Below are 20666 nucleotides of genomic sequence, written 5' to 3' on the forward strand. Positions count from 1 at the left end.
TTCTGTGTAGAAAGCAGATAGATGATTAATAACACAGGCCAAACATTTGTTTTACATAAATGAATCATTCAAGGGGTGGTTAGGCTCACTGTACAATTTTAATAACTAATGGCATCTCTAGATTAGTGTGATTGTGATGCTGCAATTAATGATTATTTAAGTATACGGCTCCAAGCTCATCTATTTAGACTAGATTGAGTTGTAGAACTTGATTTTGACTTGTAAATTATGTAAAGTGAGCTATGCAAGAGTTTCTGTGAACTTCAATCTGAAATATTAGAAAAAAGAGAATGGCTTAACTTCTTAAGCCTGGATTCTCCCTCTGAGGGTTTGCTCTTCAGATTTTTTTAATGGCTTTTCAATCCCCCAAAAACTTCTTCATTTTTATGTTATAATGTTTCTCCCCTTCATTTGTTAACTTTCAGAATTTATTGCGCCAGTACGCTGCGGTGTGGAATGAAGGGCATGAATTTGTTTCTGCAGTTGCCTCATGTAGTCAACTGTCATACTAAGTGCTGAGCACAGGGCAGCAACTGATTCTTATTTCAAGAAGAAATGATTGAGAATTTTTCTATACAAATCTATTCAGCTGGTGTTAAGCACCAATGATGGTGGGCTGTCATCCCTGCTAAGGAGGGGTGAGAAAGGGTAGGAGTTGCTCAAGGAACCTCAGTGGTCCAGAGTACCTGATTTTTTTTTTTTATTCCTTTTTTGTGGGATGTGGGCGTCACTGGCTAGGCCAGCATTTATTGCCCATCTATTCCCATTTGGAAGAAAATGGGCTCATCAGTGATAGACAACATGGTTTTGTGCAGGGAAGGTCATGTCTTACCAACTTAATAGAATTCTTTGAGGAAGTGACAAAGTTGATTGATGAGGGAAGGGCTGTCGATGTCATATACATGGACTTCAGTAAGGCGTTTGATAAGGTTCCCCATGGCAGGCTGATGGAGAAAGTGAAGGCGTTTGGGGTCCAAGGTGTAATAGCTAGATGGATAAAGAACTGGCTGGGCAACAGGAGACAGAGAGTAGCAGTAGAAGGGAGTTTCTCAAAATGGAGACGTGTGACCAGTGGTGTTCCACAGGGATCCGTGCTGGGACCACTGTTGTTTGTGATATACATTAATGATTTGGAGGAAAGTATAGGTGGACTGATTAGCAAGTTTGCAGACGACACTAAGATTGGTGGAGTAGCAGATAGTGAAGGGGACTGTCAGAGAATACAGCAGAATATAGATAGATTAGAGAGTTGGGCAGAGAAATGGCAGATGGAGTTCAATCAGGGCAAATGCGAGGTGATGCATTTTGGAAGATCCAATTCAAGAGTGAACTATACAGTAAATGGAAAAGTCCTGGGGAAAATTGATGTATAGAGAGATTTGGGTGTTCAGGTCCACTGTTCCCTGAAGGTGGCAACGCAGGTAAATAGAGTGGTCAAGAAGTCTTACGGCATGCTTTCCTTCATCGGACGGGGCATTGAGTACAAGAGTTGGCAGGTCATGTTACAGTTGTATAGGACTTTGGTTCGGCCACATTTGGAATACTGCGTACAGTTCTGGTCGCCACATTATCAAAAGGATGTGGATGCTTTGGAGAGGGTGCAGAGGAGGTTCACCAGGATGTTGCCTGGTATGGAGGGCGCTAGCTATGAAGAGAGGTTGAGTAGATTAGGATTATTTTCATTAGAAAGACGGAGATTGAGGGGGGACCTGATTGAGGTGTACAAAATCATGAGAGGTATAGACAGGGTGGACAGCAAGAGGCTTTTTCCCAGAGTGGGGGTTTCAATTACTAGAGGACACGAGTTCAAAGTGAAAGGGGAAATGTTTAGGGGGGATATGCGTGGAAAGTTCTTTACGCAGAGGGTGGTGGGCACCTGGAACGCGTTGCCAGCGGAGGTGGTAGACGCGGGCACGATAGAGTCTTTTAAGATGTATCTAGACAGATACATGAATGGGCAGGAAGAAAAGAGATACAGAACCTTAGAAAATAGGCGACATGTTTAGAGAGAGGATCTGGATCGGCGCAGGCTTGGAGGGCCGAAGGGCCTGTTCCTGTGCTGTAATTATCTTTGTTCTTTGTTTTTTATCCCTAATTGCCCTTGAACTGAGTGGCTTGTCAGGCCATTTCAGAGGGCATTTAAGAATCAACTACATTGGTGTGGGTCTGGAGTCACATGTAGGCCAGACCAGGTAAGGACAGCATATTTCCTTCCTTTAAGGACATTCGTGAACCAGATGGGTTTTCACAACAAACGACAATGGTTTCATGGTCACCATTAGACTAATTCCAGATTTATTAACTGAATTCAAATTTCACCATCTGCCATGGTGGGATTCAAACCCTTGTCCCCAGAGCATTAGCCTGGGGCTCTGGATTACTAGTCAAGTGACATTTCACCAAGCACAGCTGACGGAACCCAGGGGGAATAGGCCACTTGCCTGGTCACTCAACCCAACAATGGTATTTCCCACCTTCTTTAGGAAGGGAATGAGAAATAAGTGGAAAGCCTGACATGCTCCTCAGTATTACAGAACAGCCTAACTGATGTCTGGAAAATCGCAATAAAAAAGCAATGACATGCTAGATTTGAGTTTAACTTTTTTTTCTTCTGTTACATACAGGTCCGTGAATTGGGTGGCATTTCACTCATCCTGGACAACTGCAGCATCGATGACAACAACCCTTGTATCCTTTACTGCAATACCTACTTCTTTTGATTCCCTGCACAAGAATCCCTTACGTCAGGGGTGTCCAACCTTTTCACTTGAGGGGCCGCATTACAATTTTTGTCCTACATAGGGGACCGTTAAACAAATTTCGGAAAGATAAAGGTATTAGAAATTTATTTTACTATTTAATCAAAACAAAAAAAGTGCATTTTTGTGACTAATTTATTAAGTTACTTACTAGTCACTATGTTGAACACTGATTTAGTGAGATGCCTGGCGTTGTTTTTGCTTGCACATGTAGTCAATGTCTGCCTGCAAACTTGATATGTCAATGCAGGGTATTCCGGATAGATGTCCATCTGTCAGAAGTGATCTTGATCGTTCTCTCTGCTCCCTGTCCCCCTCCCCCCTCTCCCTCTGTGTCTCTCCATCTCTGTGTTACTCTCTCTGTCTCTGTATCTCTCTCCCTCTGTGTGTGTTTCTCTCCATCTCTTTGTCCCTTTCCCTTTGAGTGTATGTGTGTGTGTGTGTCTCTCTCTCTGTCTATCTCTGTCTCTGTGTCTCTCTCTTTCCCTGTCTGTCTCTTTCGCACTCACTCTCTCTTTCTGTCAGTGTATGTATGTATATGTGTGTGTGTGTGTCTCTCTCTCTTTCTCTGTCTCTCTCTTTGTCTGTCTCTTTCTCTACCGACCTCTCTCTCGGTCTCCCTCTCTCTGCCTCTCTCTCGGTCTCCCTCTCTCTGCCTCTCTCTCTCTGTCTCTGCCTCTCTCTCTGGTATTAATGGACTGGCATTTTGGTGAAATTTGCACTGCAGAAAATATGGTATTAGGAACCTGCATTTTTTTACTTGCTTTCAGGACTTAATCCTCTGTTGCTTAACCCTACATACAAGATCTGGACCTAGGGTGCATAATTAAGTGGAGTAGGCTATGATGTTTGCCTGAAATTCCAAAATAACTTAAGCCCCTTTCTAAATTAAAAAAAAGTTGTTGCAGAGATCCTTTGTCTTTACCTGCCAAAAATTTATTTCTTCAAATCTAGCTCTATTCAGTTTTCTGCAGAGAGAGGGAAGCGTCTGTCACACTTCACGTGTTTCATCTCTTCTTGAAAAGGGCGCAGTTCTGATGAAAGGTAACAGACCTAAAACATTAAGTTGCTTCTCTTTCCACAGATGCTGCCTTATCTGCTGAGTATTTCCAGCACTTTCTGTTTTTATTTCAGATTTCCAGCATCTTCAGTATTTTGCTTTTATTATTATGACATATATCAAATCCTGAATAGAACAACTAACTTTTATTGAACTCAAGCAGTTAGTCCAGAAAACATTTATTCACCAAAATCACCCTTATACACCAAGAACTTAGCTTTTCCTTTCCTTCAGTTTTCACAAACAATAAATAAATACCTTACCTTTCAACAGGGGAAATTAGTGAGGGGCATAATGTCATGTGATTATTTTCTGGATCTTAAATCTGAACAAAGCAAACTACATAGGTATGAGGGACGAGTTGGCTAAAATAGATTAAGAAACTAGATTAAAAGATATGACGGTAGATAGACAATGGCAAACATTTAAAGAATTCATTCATCATTTGCAACCAATATTGAAACAGGAATAAAAGCCCAACAGGAAAAGTGGTCCAACCATGGCTAACAAAAGAAGTTAAGGATAGTATTAGATTAAAGAAATAGGCTTATAATGTTACCAAAAAGAGTAGTCAGCTTGAAGGTTGAGGATTTCAGAATTCAGCAAATGATAATCAAGAAATTGAAAGACAGAAAATAGAATATGAGAGTAAACTAGCAAGAGGAATAAAAACAGTGAAAGCATCTAAAGGTATAAAAAAAAGGAAGAGACTAATGAAAGTAAATGTGAGTCTTTTACAGGCAGAGACAAGAGAAATTATGGCGATAAATAAGGAAATGGAACAGAAATTAAACAAATATCTTATGGGCTGAATTTTATTAGCAGGCCGCACATCGTGGCGGCGCGCTTTGGAGTCGCCGGCCTTCTGACATGGAAGCGCCGCCCCTGAGCCCCCGCGATATTTTGCACGGGGTCTCATTTAAATGGAGGGGGCAGATCGGCCGTCCCCGATAACGTAAAGGGCGCGGCCGCCTCGTCCTCAGCAATGGCGTCCGGCACCACAGCGCAATCGCCAGTGCCATTTATAAAGGGCTTCAAGCCCTTAGGTGAAATTTCTTTGTTTAAAGGGACCGATTTGTTAACAACTTTAAATAAATATCTGTTCACACCTGCAATCCCCTCTCCCACCCCTCCATTGAATAAGCAGTTAGTTTTTTGCCCTATTTCTCCCCCCCCCCCCAAAAAAAAGAGTTCTCACTCACTACCTTTTGACCCGAAACCCCTTCCCACCATCCCCACAGCCAATAAGAAATGTTTTTCCCACTCCCCCTCTCCCGCCCTGATAATTTTAGTCCCCCCCCCCCCCTCCCCTCCCCACCAGTATCTCCTGGTAATATGTGGCGGGGCCTTCTTGGCGTCGTGAGTCGTGGCGGGCCGCTCCCGCACGTATTTTACGGGCCTCCCCACCATGATGCACGACATCGAGGGGCTGGTAAAATCCAGCCCCTTATGCCTCCCTTCACAGTAAAAGTCACAAAAAACATTCCGGAATAATGGAGAATCAAGGGCCTAGTGAGAATTGGAAACCTAGCGATATTAGTATTATTACAGAAATAGCGCTGGAGAAATTAATCAGACTAAAAGCTGATAAATCCCCTGAACCTAATGACCTACATCCTAGGGTTTTAAAAGATATGCCTACAGAAATCGTGGATGCATTGGTTTTGATCTTCCAGAATTCCCTAGATTTTACAATGGCCCTCACGGATTGGAAGGTAGAAAACATGACCCTGCTATTCAAGAATGGAATCATAGAGTCATTATGGCACAGAGGGAGGCCATTCGATCCATAGAGTCCGTGCCGGATCTCTACCAAGCAGTCCAGTCAGTCTCATACACCCGCTCTATCCCCGTAGCTCTGCAAGTTTATTTCCTTCAAGTGCCCATCCAACTTCCTTTTGAAATCAATGATTGTCTCTGCTTCCACCACCCTCATAGGCAGCGAGTTCCAGGTTATTACCACGTGCTGTGTAAAAAATTTCTTGCTCACATGCCTCCTGCATCTCTTGCCCAAAACATTAAATATATGTCCCCTAGTCCTTGTACCATCAGCTAATGGGAACAGCTTTTCTTTGTCTACCTTTTCTAAACCTGTTATAATCTTGTATACCTCTATAAAATCTCCCCTCAATCTCCTTTGCTCCAAGGAGAACAACCCCAGCTTCTCCAACCTAGCCTTGTAGCTAAAATCCCTCATCACTGGAACCATTCTGGTAAATCTCCTCTACACTCTCTCAAGGACCCTCACATCCTTCCTAAAGTATGGTGACCATAACTGGACACAATACTCTAACTGTGGCCTAACCAGACCTTTATAAAAGTTCAGCATAACTTCCCTGCTTTTGTACTCAATGTCTCTATTTATGAAGCCCAAGATCCCATATGCTTTGCTAATTACTCTCTCAATAGGTCCTGCCACCTTCTATGGTCCATCTGTCCCGTACACTATTTAGAACAGTGCCATTAAGTCTATATTGCCTCTCCCTATCTTCTCTGCCAAAATGCAACACCTCATACTTCTCTGTATTAATTTCTATCATTTATCTGCTCATTCTGCCAGCCTATCATCTATGTCCTGTTGCAGTCGATTGTTATCATCTTCACTGTCTGCCACATCTCCAAGTTTGGTATCATTGGAAAATTTTGGAATTTTACCCTGTATTCCAACATCCAAGTCATTTATATACATCAAAAAAGCAGTGGATCTAGCATTGATTTTTGGGGAACATCATTGTCCATCATCCTGTAGTTTGAAAAACAACCATTTATCTCACCTGTTCTGATGAAAGGTCACAGACCTGAAACGTTAACTCTGCTTCTGTCTCCATAGATGCTGCCAGAGCTGCTGGGTTTTTCCAGCATCTGCAGTATATTGCTTTCATTTATCTTAACTCACAGTTTTCTGTCCTTTAAGGTAATTTTTTTGTCCAAGCTGACACTGACCCTCCTATTCCATGAGTCTCAATTTTGTTAACCAGCCTTTTTGGTACTTTGTCAAACACTTTCTTAAAATCTGTTTAGACAGCAACCATTGCATTCCCTTCATCGACCTTCTCTGTTACTTCATAAAAAAATTCAATTAGATTAGTCAAGCATGATCTGCCTTTTGCAAATCCATGCTGGCTCTCCTGAAGGAGGGAGAGAGAAAACAGGGAACTATTGGTCAGTTAGCCTGACATCAGTAGTCGTGAAAATGCTAGCATCTATTATTGGGGATGTGGTATCAGGGTACTTAGAAAATCATAATATGATTGGGCAGAGTCAATACAGTTTTATGAAAGGAAAATCATGTATGACAAATCTAGGATTTTTTTAAATTTGTAACTATCAGGGTAGATAAGGAGCAACCAGTGGATGTAGAGTATTTGAATTTTCAAAAGGCATTCAGTAAGATGCCATCCAAGAGATTGTTTCACAAATGGGATTAGGTTATAGCATGGTTGGAGGATTGGTTAATGGAGAGAAAACAGTATGAATAAACTGAAAATAAACCTTGGTTGGCATGCTGTAACTTACGCCTCAGTTATTTGCAAGCTATGATGGCTCAGATGAGAGAACGGAGGGTAATGTATCCAAGTTTGCTGACAATACAAAGTTAGATGAGGAAGTAAGCTGTGCAGAAGATGCAAAGAGGCTACAGAGAAATAGAGACAGGTTAAGTAAGTGGGCAAGAATGTTGCAGATGGAATGGAATGTGGAGAAATGTGATCCACTTTGATAGGAAAAATAGAAAAGCAGAATATTTTTTCAATAGTGAGAGCCTGCAAAATGTTTGCATTTAGAGGGACCTGGGTGTCCTTGTACATGAATCACAGAAAGGTGACATGTAGGTACAGCAAGCAATTGGGAAAGCAAATGGTACATTACCCTTTATTGCAAAGGGATTGGATTATAAGAGTAAAGAAGTCCGACTCCAATTGTATGAGGCCCTGGTGAGACCACAGCTGGAGTACTGTGTTCAGTTTTAGTCTCTTTTTATTCGTTCATGGGATGCGGGAGTCGCTGGCTAGGCCAGCATTTATTGCCCATCCCTAATTGCCCTTGAGAAGGTGGTAGTGAGCTGCCTTCTTGAACCGCTGCAGTCCATGTGGGGTAAGTACACCTACAGTGCTGTTAGGAAGAGAGTTCCAAGATTTTGACCCAGCGACAGTGAAGAAATGGCGATATAGTTCCAAATCAGGATGGTGTGTGGCTTGGAGAGGAACTTGCAGGTGGTGGTGTTCCCAAGCATCTGCTGCCCTTGTCCTTCTAGGTGGTAGAGTTCACAGGTTTGGAAGGTGCTGTCTAAGAAGCCTTGGTGCATTGCTGCAGTGCATCTTGTAGTTGGTACACACTGTTGCCACTGTGTGTCAGTGGTGGAGGGAGTGAATGTTTGTGGATGGGACCTAAGGAAGGAAAAAGTAGCCTTCAAGGGAGTGCAACAAAGGTTCACTAGACTGATTACTGAGTTGAGAGGATTGTCCCCTGAGGAGAGATTGAGTAAACTAGGCTGATCTCCCTAGAGTTCAGAAGAACGAGAAGTGATCTTGTTGAAACATATACAAATCTTAAGGGGCTTTGACAGAGTAGATGCTGCAAAGTCTAAAACTAGGAGTTACAGTTTCAGCATAAGAGATCATCCTTTTAGACTGAGATGAGAAATTTCTTCACGGAAAGATTTGTGCATCATAGAATTCTCTACCCCAGAGGGATATGGATGCTCAGTTGTTGGCTGTATTCAAGAAAATTTGATAGATTTTTGGATACTCAAGGAATCTAGGCATGTGGGAATGGGGCAAGGAGCGGAGTTGAGATGGAAGATCAGTCATGATATTGAATGGTGGAGCAGGCTCGAATGACAAATTGGCCTGTTCCTGCTGCTATTTGTTACATTCTCATGGAGTGTAAGGATGTGGCTTTGTGCACTTTTTGCTCACACTCCTATTGTTTGATGTGTCCCACCATGAGGTAGCAGGACCAGAATTGAGGTGCTTGTCCACCGACAGGAAAGACGGTGAGAGTTACATAATATCTACAGCACAGAAATAGACCATTCAGCCCTGTTGATCTATGCCAGCGTTTCTGCTCCACGTGAGCCTCTACCCATGCTTCTTCATCTAACCATATTGGCATATCCTTCTATTCCTTTCTCCATCATGTGCTTATCTAGCTTTCCCTTAAAGGAATCTATGCTATTCACCTCAACTATTCCTTGTGGTAGCGCTTTCCACATTCTCTGCGCTCATTGGGGAACAAAGTTTCTCTTAAATTTCCTACTGGATATATTAGTGATAATCTTATAGTTTTAAGCTCTAGTTTTGGACTCCCCCACAAGTGGAAACTTTTTCTCTATATCTACCCTATCAATCCCCTTCATAAATTTAGAGACCTTTAACAGATGACCCCTCAGCCTTCTCTATTCTAGAGAGAAGAGCACCAACCTATTCAGCCTTTCCTGATAAGTAATTCTCAGTTCTGATATCATTGGCAAAAACACAAAGATCCTACAATCCAATTCACTCAACTCTGCCATCCAGAAAATTATTTTCATTTCATGTTACAGATTTTTATGGTGAGGAGCCCTGAAAAATGTCTCTAAGAAGTCTTGTATCACTGAAGAAAGCTGAGAAGTGATTTAGCAAAAGTGGACTGGAAACAGCTACTTGAAGGGAAATCAGTATCAGAGCAGTGGGAGGCATTCAAAGGGGAGATTCAGGGACTCTGGAGTAAACATGTTCCCACAAAGAAAAAGGGTGAGATGGCCAAATCTAGAGCCCCCTGGATGTCAAGGAACTTACAAGGTATGATAAGGCAGAAAAGGAAAGCTTATGTCAGACACCGAGAACGCAATACTACAGAAAGCCGAGAGGAGTATAGAAAGTGGAGGGGTGAAATCAAAAAGGATATTAGGAAAGCAAAGAGTGGGCATAAAAGAATATTGACAAGTAAAATCAAAAAGGATATTTAAGGAAAGAGTAGGGCCCATAAAAGACCAGAAAGGTAACCTATGTGTGGAGGCAGAAAATTTGGGTATGGTTCTTAATGAATACTTTGTGTCTGTCTTCACAAAAGAGGAGGATGATGCAGACATTGTAGTTGAGGAGGAGTGTGAAGTATTGGATGTGATCAACATAGGGAGAAAGGAAGTATTAAGGGGATTAGCATCTGTGAAAGTGGATAAGTCACAGGGCCGTATGAAATGTACACCAGGCTGTTAAAAGAAGCCAGGGAGGAAATAGCAGAAGGTCTGACCATCATTTTCCAATTCTCACTGGATGCAGGTGTGGTACCAGAGGATTGGAGGTCTGCTAATGCTGTACCTTTGCTTAAAAATGGAACACGGGATAGACTGAATAATTACAGGCCAGCCAGTCTAACCTCAGTAGTGGGCAAATTATTGGAATCAATTCTGAGAGACAGGATAAGCTGTCACTTAGAAAGGCATGAATTAATCAAGAATAGTCAGCATGGATTTGTTAAGGGAAGGTCATGTCTGACTAACTTGATTGAATTTTTTGAGGAAATAACAAGAAGTATTGATGAGGGTAGTGCAGTTGATGTGGTCTACATTGATTTTAGCAAGGCTTTTGACAAGGTCCCACATGACAGACTGGTTAAAAAAATAAAAGCCTGTGGGATCCAGGGAAATGCAGCAAGCTGGGTACAAAATTGGCTCAGTGGCAGGAAACAAAGGATAATTGTTGACTAGTGTTTTTGCGACTGAAAGGCTGTTTCCAGTGGGATTCTGCAGGGCTCAGTACTAGGTCCCTTGCTTTTTGTGGTATATATTAATGATTTGAACGTAAATGTGGGGGGAATGATCAAGAAGTTTGCAGGCAACACAAAAATTGGCCGCATGGTTGATAGCGAGGAGGATAGCTGTTGACTGCAGCAAGATCCCTTAGCAGAGGGATCAGTAACCAGGGGGCATAGGTTTAAGGTAAGGGGCAAGAGGTTTAGAGGGGATTTAAGGAAAACATTTTGCACCCTGAGGTGGTTGGAATCTGGAACACACTATCTGAAGGGGTGGTAGAGGCAGGAACCCTCACAACATTTAAGAAGTATTTATATGTGCACTTGAAACGCCATAGCATACAAGGCTACGGGCCAAGTGCTGGAAAATGGGATTAGAATAGATAGGTGCTTGATGGCCGGCACAGACACGATGGGCCTAAGGGCCTGTTTCTGTGCTGTATAACTCAATGACTCGAAGATATCGATGGACTGGTCAGATGGGCAGAAAAGTGGCAAATTGAATTTAACCCAGAGAAGTGTGAGGTGATGCATTTGGGGAGGTCAAACAAGGCAAAGGAATAACCAATAAATGGGAGGATACTGAGAGGTGTAGAGGAAGTGAGGGACCTCGGAGTGAATGTACACAGATCCCTAAGATAGCAGGATAGGTCAATCAAGTGGTTAAGAAGGCATACGGAATCCTTTCCTTTATTAGCTGAGGCATAGAATATAAGAGTATGGAGGTTATGCTGGAACTGTATAAAACATTAGTTAGGTCACAACTTGAGTACTATGTGCAGTTCTGGTCACCTCATTACAGAAAGGATGTAATTGCACGAGAGAGGGTATAGAGGAGATTTATGAAGATGTTGCCAGGACTGGAAAATTGAAGCTGTGAGGAAAGATTGGATAGGCTGGGGTGGTTCTCCTTGGAACAGAGGAGGCTGAGGGGAGATTTAATTGAGATGTTCAAAATTCAAGGGGCCTGGATAGAGTGGATGGGATGGGCCTATTTACATTAGCAGAGGGGTCAGTGACTGGGTGATTGGTAGAAGGATTAGAGGGGAGATGAGGAAAGAACTTTTCACCCAGAGGGTGGTGGGGGTCTGGAAGGGTGGTAGAGGCAGAAACCATCAACTCATTTAAAAGGTGTCTGGACATGTACCTGAAATGCTGTAACCTTCAGGGCTGTGGGCCAAATGCTGGAAAGTGGGATTAAGCTGGGTGGCTTTATTTTTGGCTGGCACAAGCTCAGTTGGCCAAGTGGCCACTTTCTGTGCCGTAAACTTTCTATGATTCTATGGTTCAACATTTGGATCATAAAGTTTCCACCTTCTTTATACCATAGTTGACTGAGGAAGGCATGTTATATTATCAGTGCCCGTTATGACCTCACTCACTTTGAAGATAGTTCATCTGTACAAAGTTTCCTCCCTCCCATCCATCTTGGCACATTCCTTTGATTTGCTGCTTTGCCTTGTATCTTATGTGTGCATTCAGTTTCCTCATTGTTGCTACTTTGTCCCTCCATTCCTTCCTGTGGTCAAAACAATTAAGTTTTGATTCATTATCAGGTCCCTGTGTACAACAGTTGCTTTCCAACTTTTTCTGCAAATATTGACACATTCCTGGGGACTCTGGGAGTGTCAGGTATCCAAAGGAAAACAATGCCATCATTGAAGGAAACATTTTTTTACAAGTATGTAGCACCAGAAATGGCAAGCTAGTAATTCAGCAAATACAGAAGTCTCAAAATCTCAGATCCCAGAAGCCCTTTGCAGGCTTGTTGGGGTGCCAGTAGCTGAGTTTGTAAACCTGTGATATACAATGGGGCTGCAGACAGTGACCTCAGTGTTTTGCTGCATTTGGGTGGCAGTTCTGCATATAGATTTTGAACTCCCTCAAAAATTAGGAAACCAGCAGCACTGATAGGAATGAAATGGTAAAACTCCGCCTTTCTGTTATTTGACCATGCATATTATAGATTGATCTCAGTCCTTTGCCAGCACTTACACCCACTAGGTTTCAAAGTTTGAAAAATCCCCATAAATCATTTTGGCTTGAGAAAGGGGGAGTGAACTGATCACAAAGCTCTTCATCATCCATTTGACTATCTATGGGCTTACCACTTTACTGCTATTATCTCCATTGTCTGAAACACCTAGTGTGTTCTAGGAATGCCTCAGGGATGGAGTTGGGGGTTAAAGAGATAGAATTGTTGTGAATCTAAGTTTTAATTAAAGGCCACGGCAGTGCTGACCAAAAGGTATAATTTTGTTTAAAGAAAATAAAAAGCCAAATTGAGATGTCTGAAAACAACTGCATGTATAAAGGCTTCATTATATTTTGGAATTTAGCATGGAAAATGCCTAGACAATAGATCGAGGAGAGATTTAATTTTGATGTACTAATTATTGAATCTGTACAATGAGCAAAAATACCTAACGCAGAGCTATAGGGGACAGCATTGAAGTGGAAAGTGGTGAAAGAAAAATTGTGGCTTAAAATATCAACTATTCATCCTTTCTAAAAGTAAAGTATAACTTTGAGACGCACGTTGCTTTAGAAGAACAAGAAGAGGTGAAGGAAGGAACAGTCCCCAAAATAATCCAATTGTTTTGAATTCTCTCTGGTGATATTTGGAATTATTGATATATCTTCTAACACAATTGTGTTGCATATTATTACTTGCCATAGAAATAGTCTATGTCAATGGCTGCTTTTCTATTTTATTATTGAATTAGTCTTGCTCTGTTAAAGATCCTCTCGCAGGGAGGCGTATCTCCTGAAGTGCTGCAACGTCCACATTGAGTCTACTGAGCTCGTTGTTAATGATGGCGGTCTTCTGAGAATCGTTGATTTGTGTAAGGTCTTCCGACAGGCCAGGACACATAGTTCTGACGTTCCAGCTTGCAAAACGAAGGGCTGGTACCTTTTTTCCTTTTTTCGTGCTGTTTGGTGCGGTGTTGCAGTCCGCTTTTCGGGCAATGACCCTGAGCTCCAAGCACCCATTGAAGCAGGTGGACTGTGGCGGGACAGAACCTTATTGACCGGGGGCTGCCCGGTTTGAGGCGGGCAGTAGCTGTCCAGTGAGGTGCGATGACCTCTCCCACCGACAAAGGCAACCCGTGACGCCCAATCTCTATGCCAATTGAGCTGGACTTATAACCCGTAACTGCTGCCTTCCGTGTTGTTTCAGTCGCTGTGAGGCGACTATGGAGTGACATCACCATGGCGCATGCCTGGGCGAATGTATGGAGGTTGTGAGGTGCCCAAGCGTCAAAACCCCCCTCTCGGCCTTTCTGGTGGGGTCCAAAGGAGTGCAGAGCATGACGTTTGGCACCGGTATGGCTGCAGGAACTGCCGGAAACATGCCAAAGCTGACACATGACCGCCTACGGGGTTCTGCTCCGGATTTTCTGTTAGGGTTTACTCCCTTAGCCTTGGACTCTCCCGAGCCACCCACAAGGCAGTGGGGTTGTTAGGGCCCCTGCTCAGGGATAGGTGGGTGCGAGGGGGAGGGGTGGAGGGAAGGGGGTGCAAAGGGGAGCTGGGAAGGGGGCTGCAGAGGGGTGGGGGGGGTGCAGGGGGAAAATGGTGCAAGGGGGAAGCTCGGAAGGGGTTGCAAGGGGGAGGGGGTGGGGGAAGAGGGTGCGGAGGGGTGAGCTGGGAAGGGGGAAGGGGAAGCGGGGGGGTGGTGGGCAGGGAACGGGGTGCAGGTAATAAAACATTTCATCAGTTCCCACCATCGACGCCGGGAAAGCTCATTCGCATCCTCCGGGAGGTGGGCGATAGCCTCGGGCACCAGTACCAGCAGGAATTCGCCGACATTGCGCTGCAGATGCGCTACGAGCCACACATCTCCCGCGGGAGCTTTGAAGTTGTGGTCAAGGAGCCGTTCCGCGATGGAGTCAACTGGGGCCAGGTCGTGGCTTTTTATGTGTTCGGGGTTTTTCTCAATGCTTCCCCTCTGTACAAGGTCTTATTACCCTAGGGTTCCGCTGCTCCTTCCTCTCTGCACTGGACTTACCGCACGCCGTGGCCGCGGACACGCTGGACGATGTAGACAACAGGATAGAAGATCAGAGTATCACCAGCTGTACTTTGCAATTTTGTCCGGTAGAGAAGTGTAGCCTTGGCGTCCAGAAAACTGGATGTCAATTTGAGCACAATTCAGTGCTCAATGAAGAAAGCAAAGAGCAGGTACGGCTGGGAGAGGGCAGTGGGCCCAGGTAACATTAAACTAGCTGTTAACTTGTAGTTAGGGCTAAAATGTACTGATTAAAGAGCCAGGGGAATTTAAACAGTTTAAGAGGGTAGATTGGGGAAGAAAGCACTAAGAATGGGAGCAGATGGCCATGGAAAGAGTTGCACAGCAAGGGAGCTTCCTAGGGAGCCATCTTCCAGCAGCCATCTTAAAGTGGCTTCTTCTGGCAGGGTACGGATCCTGAAGAACCAAGACAGCATGGAGTGGGCTTCGCCATCAGAAACTCTTTGCTCAGCATGATAGAACCACCTTCAAATGGCTCAGAATGCATCCTGTCCATCCGACTGCTCAGCGCCTCTGGTCCAGTACACCTACTCAGCATCTATGCTCCAACACTCTGCTCCCCACTGAAGATAAAGACCAGTTCTACGAGGAACTCCATAATATCATTCGTAGCATCCCCAATACCGAACATCTGTTCCTACTGGGGGACTTTAATGCCAGGGTTGGGGCCGACCATGACTCATGGCCCTCCTGCCTTGGGCGCGATGGCATTGGAAGGATGAATAAGAATGGACAGAGACTGCTTGAGTTGTGTACCTATCATAACCTCTGCATCACCAACTCGTTCTTTCACACTAAACCCTGTCACCAGGTTTCTTGGAGGCACCCAAGATCACGTCGTTGGCACCAGCTGGACCTCATCGTCACAAGGTGAGCCTCCTTAAACTGTGTTCAAATCACACGCAGCTTCCACAGTGCGGACTGCGACACCGACCACTCCCTGGTGTGCAACAAGGTTAGACTCAAACCAAAGAAGCTGCATTACTCCAAGCAGAAGGGCCGCCCGCGCGTCAACACGAGCAGAATTTCTTATCCACAGCTGTTACAAAAATTTCTGAATTCACTTGGAAAAGCCCTTCAAAACACTCCCACAGGGGATGCAGAGACCAAGTGGGCCCACATCAGAGATGCCATCTATGAATCAGCCATGACCACCTATGGCAAACGTGTGAAGCGGAATGCAGACTAGTTTCAAACTCATTTTGAAGAGCTGGAACCTGTCATAGCCGCTAAGTGCATTGCACTACTGAACTACAAGAAAGCCCCCAGTGAGTTAACATCCATAGCACTTAAAACAGCCAGAAACGCTGCACAAAGAACAGCCAGGTGCTGCGCAAATGACTACTGGCAACACCTATGCAGTCATATTCAGCTGGCCTCAGACACCGGAAACATCAGAGGAATGTATGATGGCATTAAGAGAGCTTTTGGGCCAACCATCAAGAAGATCGCCCCCCTCAAATCTGAATCAGGGGACACAATCACTGACCAACGCAAACAAATGGACTGCTGGGTTGAACACTACCTAGAACTGTACTCCAGGGAAAATGTTGTCACTGAGACCGCCCTCAATGCAGCCCAGTCTCTGCCAGTCATGGATGAGCTGGACGTACAGCCAACAAAATCGGAACTCAGTGATGCCATTGATTCTCTAGCCAGCGGAAAAGCCCCTGGGAAGGACGGCATTACCCCTGAAACAATCAAGAGTGCTAAGCCTGCCATACTCTCAGCACTCTACGAACTGCTTTGCCTGTGCTGGGACAAGGGAGCAGTACCACAGGACATGCGCGATGCCAATATCATCACCCTCTATAAAAACAAAGGTGACCGTGGTGACTGCAACAACTACCGTGGAATCTCCCTGCTCAGCATAGTGGGGAACGTCTTCGCTCGAGTCGCTTTAAACAGGCTCCAGAAGCTGGCCAAGCATGTCTACCCTGAGGCACAGTGTGGCTTTCGAGCAGAGAGATCGACCATTGACATGCTATTCTCCCTTCGTCAGCTACAGGAGAAATGCCGTGAACAACAGATGCCCCTGTACGTTGCTTTCATTGATCTCACCAAAGCCTTTGACCTCGTCAGCAGACGTGGTCTCTCCAGACTATTAGAAAAGATCGGATGTCCACCAAAGCTACTAAGTATCATCACCTCATTCCATGACAATATGAAAGGCTCAATTCAGCATAGCACCGCCTCATCAGACCCCTTTCCTATCCTGAGTGGCGTGAAACAGGGCTGTGTTCTCACATCTACACTGTTTGGGATTTTCTTCTCCCTGCTGCTGTCACACGCGTTCAAGTCTTCAGAAGAAGGAATTTTCCTCCACACAAAATCAGGTGGCAGGTTGTTCAACCTTGCCCGCCTAAGAGCGAAGACCAAAGTACAGAAAGTCCTCATCAGGGAACTCCTCTTTGCTGACGATGCTGCATTAACATCTCACACTGAAGAGTGTCTGCAGAGTCTCATCGACAGGTTTGCGGCTGCCTGCAACGAATGTGGCCTAACCATCAGCCTCAAGAAAACGAACATCATGGGACAGGACGTCAGAAATGCTCCATCCATCAATATCGGCGACCACGCTCTGGAAGTGGTTCAAGAGTTCACCTACCTAGGCTCAACTATCACCAGTAACCTGTCTCTCGATGTAGAAATCAACAATCGCATGGGAAAGGCTTCCACTGCTATGTCCAGACTGGCCAAGAGAGTGTGGGAAAATGGTGCACTGACACGGAACACAAAAGTCCGAGTGTATCAAGCCTGTGTCCTCAGTACCTTGCTCTACGGCAGCGAGGCCTGGACAACGTATGTCAGCCAAGAGCGACGTCTCAATTCATGAGAGAATCCTTGGCATCAGGTGGCAGGACCGCATCTCCAACACAGTAGTCCTCGAGGCGGCCAACATCCCCAGCTTAGACACACTACTGAGTCAGCGGTGCTTGAGGTGGCTTGGCGATGTGATCCGCATGGAAGATTGCAGGATCCCCAAGGACACATTGTACAGCGAGCTTGCTACTGGTATCAGACCTACCGGCCGTCCATGTCTCCACTTTAAAGACATCTGCAAACGCGACATGAAGTCCTGTAACATTGATCACAAGTCATGGGAGTCATTTGCCAGCGATCGCCATTGCTGGCGGGCAGCCATAAAGGCGGGGCTGACGTGTGGTGAGTCAAAGAGACTTAGCAGTTGGCAGGAAAGAAGACAGAAGCGCAAGGGGAGAGCCAACTGTCTAACAGCCCCGACAACCAATTTTTTCTGCAGAACCTGTGGAAGAGTCTGTCACTCTAGTATTGGCCTTTATAGCCACTCCAGGCGCTGCTCCACAAACCACTGACCACCTCCAGGCACTTTCCCATTGTCTCCCGAGACAAGGAGGCCAAAGAAGAAGAAGAAGAATTGAATTATATTTTCCTTCTGTCCTTTCCTGTCTTCCCCATTCCCCCACGCATCAGATTTCCACTAATTGGAGATCTGCCAAGATAGTTGGGTGTTATTGCTAATGTTCCCATTTATAATTACATTTTACCCTCCACCCAGGAAATTGGGAGTGTGTTTTGTCAAATCTCTTGGCGCTGTGCAAAGTAGTTATCAATTAAATTTTAAAAATTCCTATTATGTTTAAACATGTAAAATCTTATTAATAATTCCCACCACCCCAAAAAATTAGTCAGGTTTTTGGCTTCCTTTGTAGTTCAGGTAGAATCAGCACTGTGACATGGTGGTTAGTGTCAAAGGGCTGCTGACAGGCTTCTCCAAATAGGTTGCAATTCCTGCCAAGTGAGTCGAAAGCATCTGCTTTGAAACTTTGTTCATTGTGAAGATGAAATAACAGAAACAAATTAGTGCTAGGAACAGGAGAAGTGTTTTGCGTTAAATATATTATTTGGAAGTTGAAGGTATCTTTTTAATAATAAGTGTAACCCCCAAAAATTAAATGTAGATGAGAAGGAACTGCCTTGTTGGTGGTCGTCTGTTGCATCTGGACCAAGAGCAGAAGTTGTGTTGAGAGTGGGTACAGAGGCAAGTTAAAGAGTGTTCCTTGCTAGATTGTTTTCAAGCTCATAAATAACATGTAAATCTCCCATATTACATCGGCAAATATCTTTCCATCATATTGTGATGGTGGAAATACGATGGGGTTACCTTCTCAGTCATACTTGTTTTTGCCTAGTCTTCTGGCTTTTGCCAGTTGTAGGTTGTTAGCTGTTACAAAACAATGAAGTATGTGTGGGCACTAATACAAAAACAAAATAATTGTGACTGCTGGGAATATCAAATAAAAACAGAAAATGCTGGAAATACTCAGGAGGTATTTAGTCTCTCCTGCCTTCCACCCTATCACACACATTCCATTTTGTTCTTTCCTCCCCTCCCCCTTTCTCTGCATCCATACTTGCTTTAAACCTTTTAACCCAATTTTTTCCACTTCTGTTGGAAGGTCATTAACCTGAAGCGTTAACTCTGTTTCTCTCTCCACAGATGCCGCCTGACCTGCTTCGTATTTCCAGCATTTTCTGATTTTATTTATGTTTGGGCACTAGGTCATCCAGTGGCTTCGTGAGTATGTTCAGTGAGCAGCCGAGGTGTACAGATCAAGAAGGTCCCATGTTTGATCTCCAGTCCATAGCAAGTTAGCTGACCCCTGAGGCATTAATTGCCTGTGGAGTTCCTGGATTAAAGGAGAAAGGTTGCCAGGGTTCCTCTTCCTGCTGAAAGTGAGAGTTTATGAACATTTGCTGAGGAAAGGATCAAGCTTTACTCTGAGGTAACTCCTTTACAGAGTAGCCTTTAAATATTGACTACCTTTCTCATGTTGATGAGCTACCAAAGTGTGTCTTGGAGAGGAAGAGTAGGAAGCAACATTTGCCGGAGAGAAATCTTAGTCAAGCAACACCCCATTTTTTTCCCTCTGATGGGCTGGTTGGTTCTATTACTCGATAACAAGCGGAAATCTGCCCTGGTGAATTGTTTGGATATTGAGTGAAATGGTGTGCTGAATTTTACCGGCCACTCGACTCAGCGGGTCACGGTGCAGGGGCCAGTAAAATGTCCCGCCTCGACCTGCGATGTCGAGAAGGGCCCGCTGCATATTACTGACAGCGGGGGGACCTCGGTGTGGGCCCCCCACAGCCTGGCAGCGGGTCCTTCATCTGCATGTTTAAATTGACAGTAATTATATTCAAATTAACTTACCTGCCATCCCAGGCCAATTCTGCGGCCTCCGATCAGCTTTCACGCACCTTCAGAACTCCGCATGGAATTCTGCGGCGAGAAACCTGGTGCAGAGGGGGGAGTAATAAAAATTTCAGGGCGGGTGGGGTGGGGGAGCTGGGAAATCAATTTTTATTGGATGTGGGGATGGTGGGAAGGGGTTATAGGCCAAATGTTGTAAGTTTAGGGGGTAAAGTCCGGGTAGGAAAAAAGGAATGTGTCGGTCATTTCAGGCATTAAAATGGCCATTGGGAGCTTGGGGAAGGGCCATCCAGATATTGTTTATTGTTTGATAAAAATTTAATACTGCTGTCCGTTTGAAAATTTGAAGTAATTCTAAGGCCTTAAAGCCCTTTAAAAATGGTGCCTGTGCGGTGGTGCCGGTCGCCGTTGCCAGGGACGTGGATGCCGCCGCTACACGTCATTGGTGGCGGGCGCTCTGCCCCCACTATTCAAATGAGCCCCCATCCGAGTTTAAATGGCGCCGCCGCAGAGCGCAGCGCCTGAATAAAATTTAGCCCGGTGTGTGGAGGACGGGAAGCTGGTATAATTTGGAAAGATTATTTTGTATTTGTGCTTTGTTGTATTTCATACTTCGATTTGTGTCATTAAAAACTTGGATGAGGAATGGTTAAACCACACCTGTGCTTCTGGCTTTCAGATAACTGTTTACAAAGTTATGTAGTTTTTGTTAAGAGATGAGAGTAATCCCATCAGTCACAGAGCATTTTAAGATCAGAGGGGTTGAGAATATAGGGATAAATTAGGTAGAGGAGAAACCAAGTTGACATTGTCCTACGAAGAGTATTGTGGTCTGTTGTACTCTTTCCCTGTAACTTGTCTCTGGTATATATTTTACCTGGTAATGCA

At 44.5% G+C, this 20666-nt stretch overlaps 1 protein-coding gene across 2 annotated transcripts in view; it reads left to right on the top strand.

Annotated features, from left to right (window-relative positions):
• Positions 1 to 20666, top strand: part of atxn10 (ataxin 10) — a 350575-nt gene that overhangs the window by 278180 nt on the left and 51729 nt on the right. For both annotated transcript variants that reach the window (XM_068051270.1, XM_068051268.1), the window contains one exon: positions 2625 to 2688. In XM_068051270.1, coding sequence (XP_067907371.1) covers positions 2625 to 2688 — 64 coding nt within the window. The remainder of the gene's footprint in view (positions 1 to 2624; positions 2689 to 20666) is intronic.

The sequence above is a fragment of the Heterodontus francisci genome, chromosome 18 (genome assembly GCF_036365525.1).
Source record: "Heterodontus francisci isolate sHetFra1 chromosome 18, sHetFra1.hap1, whole genome shotgun sequence".
Classification (NCBI taxonomy): domain Eukaryota; kingdom Metazoa; phylum Chordata; class Chondrichthyes; order Heterodontiformes; family Heterodontidae; genus Heterodontus; species Heterodontus francisci.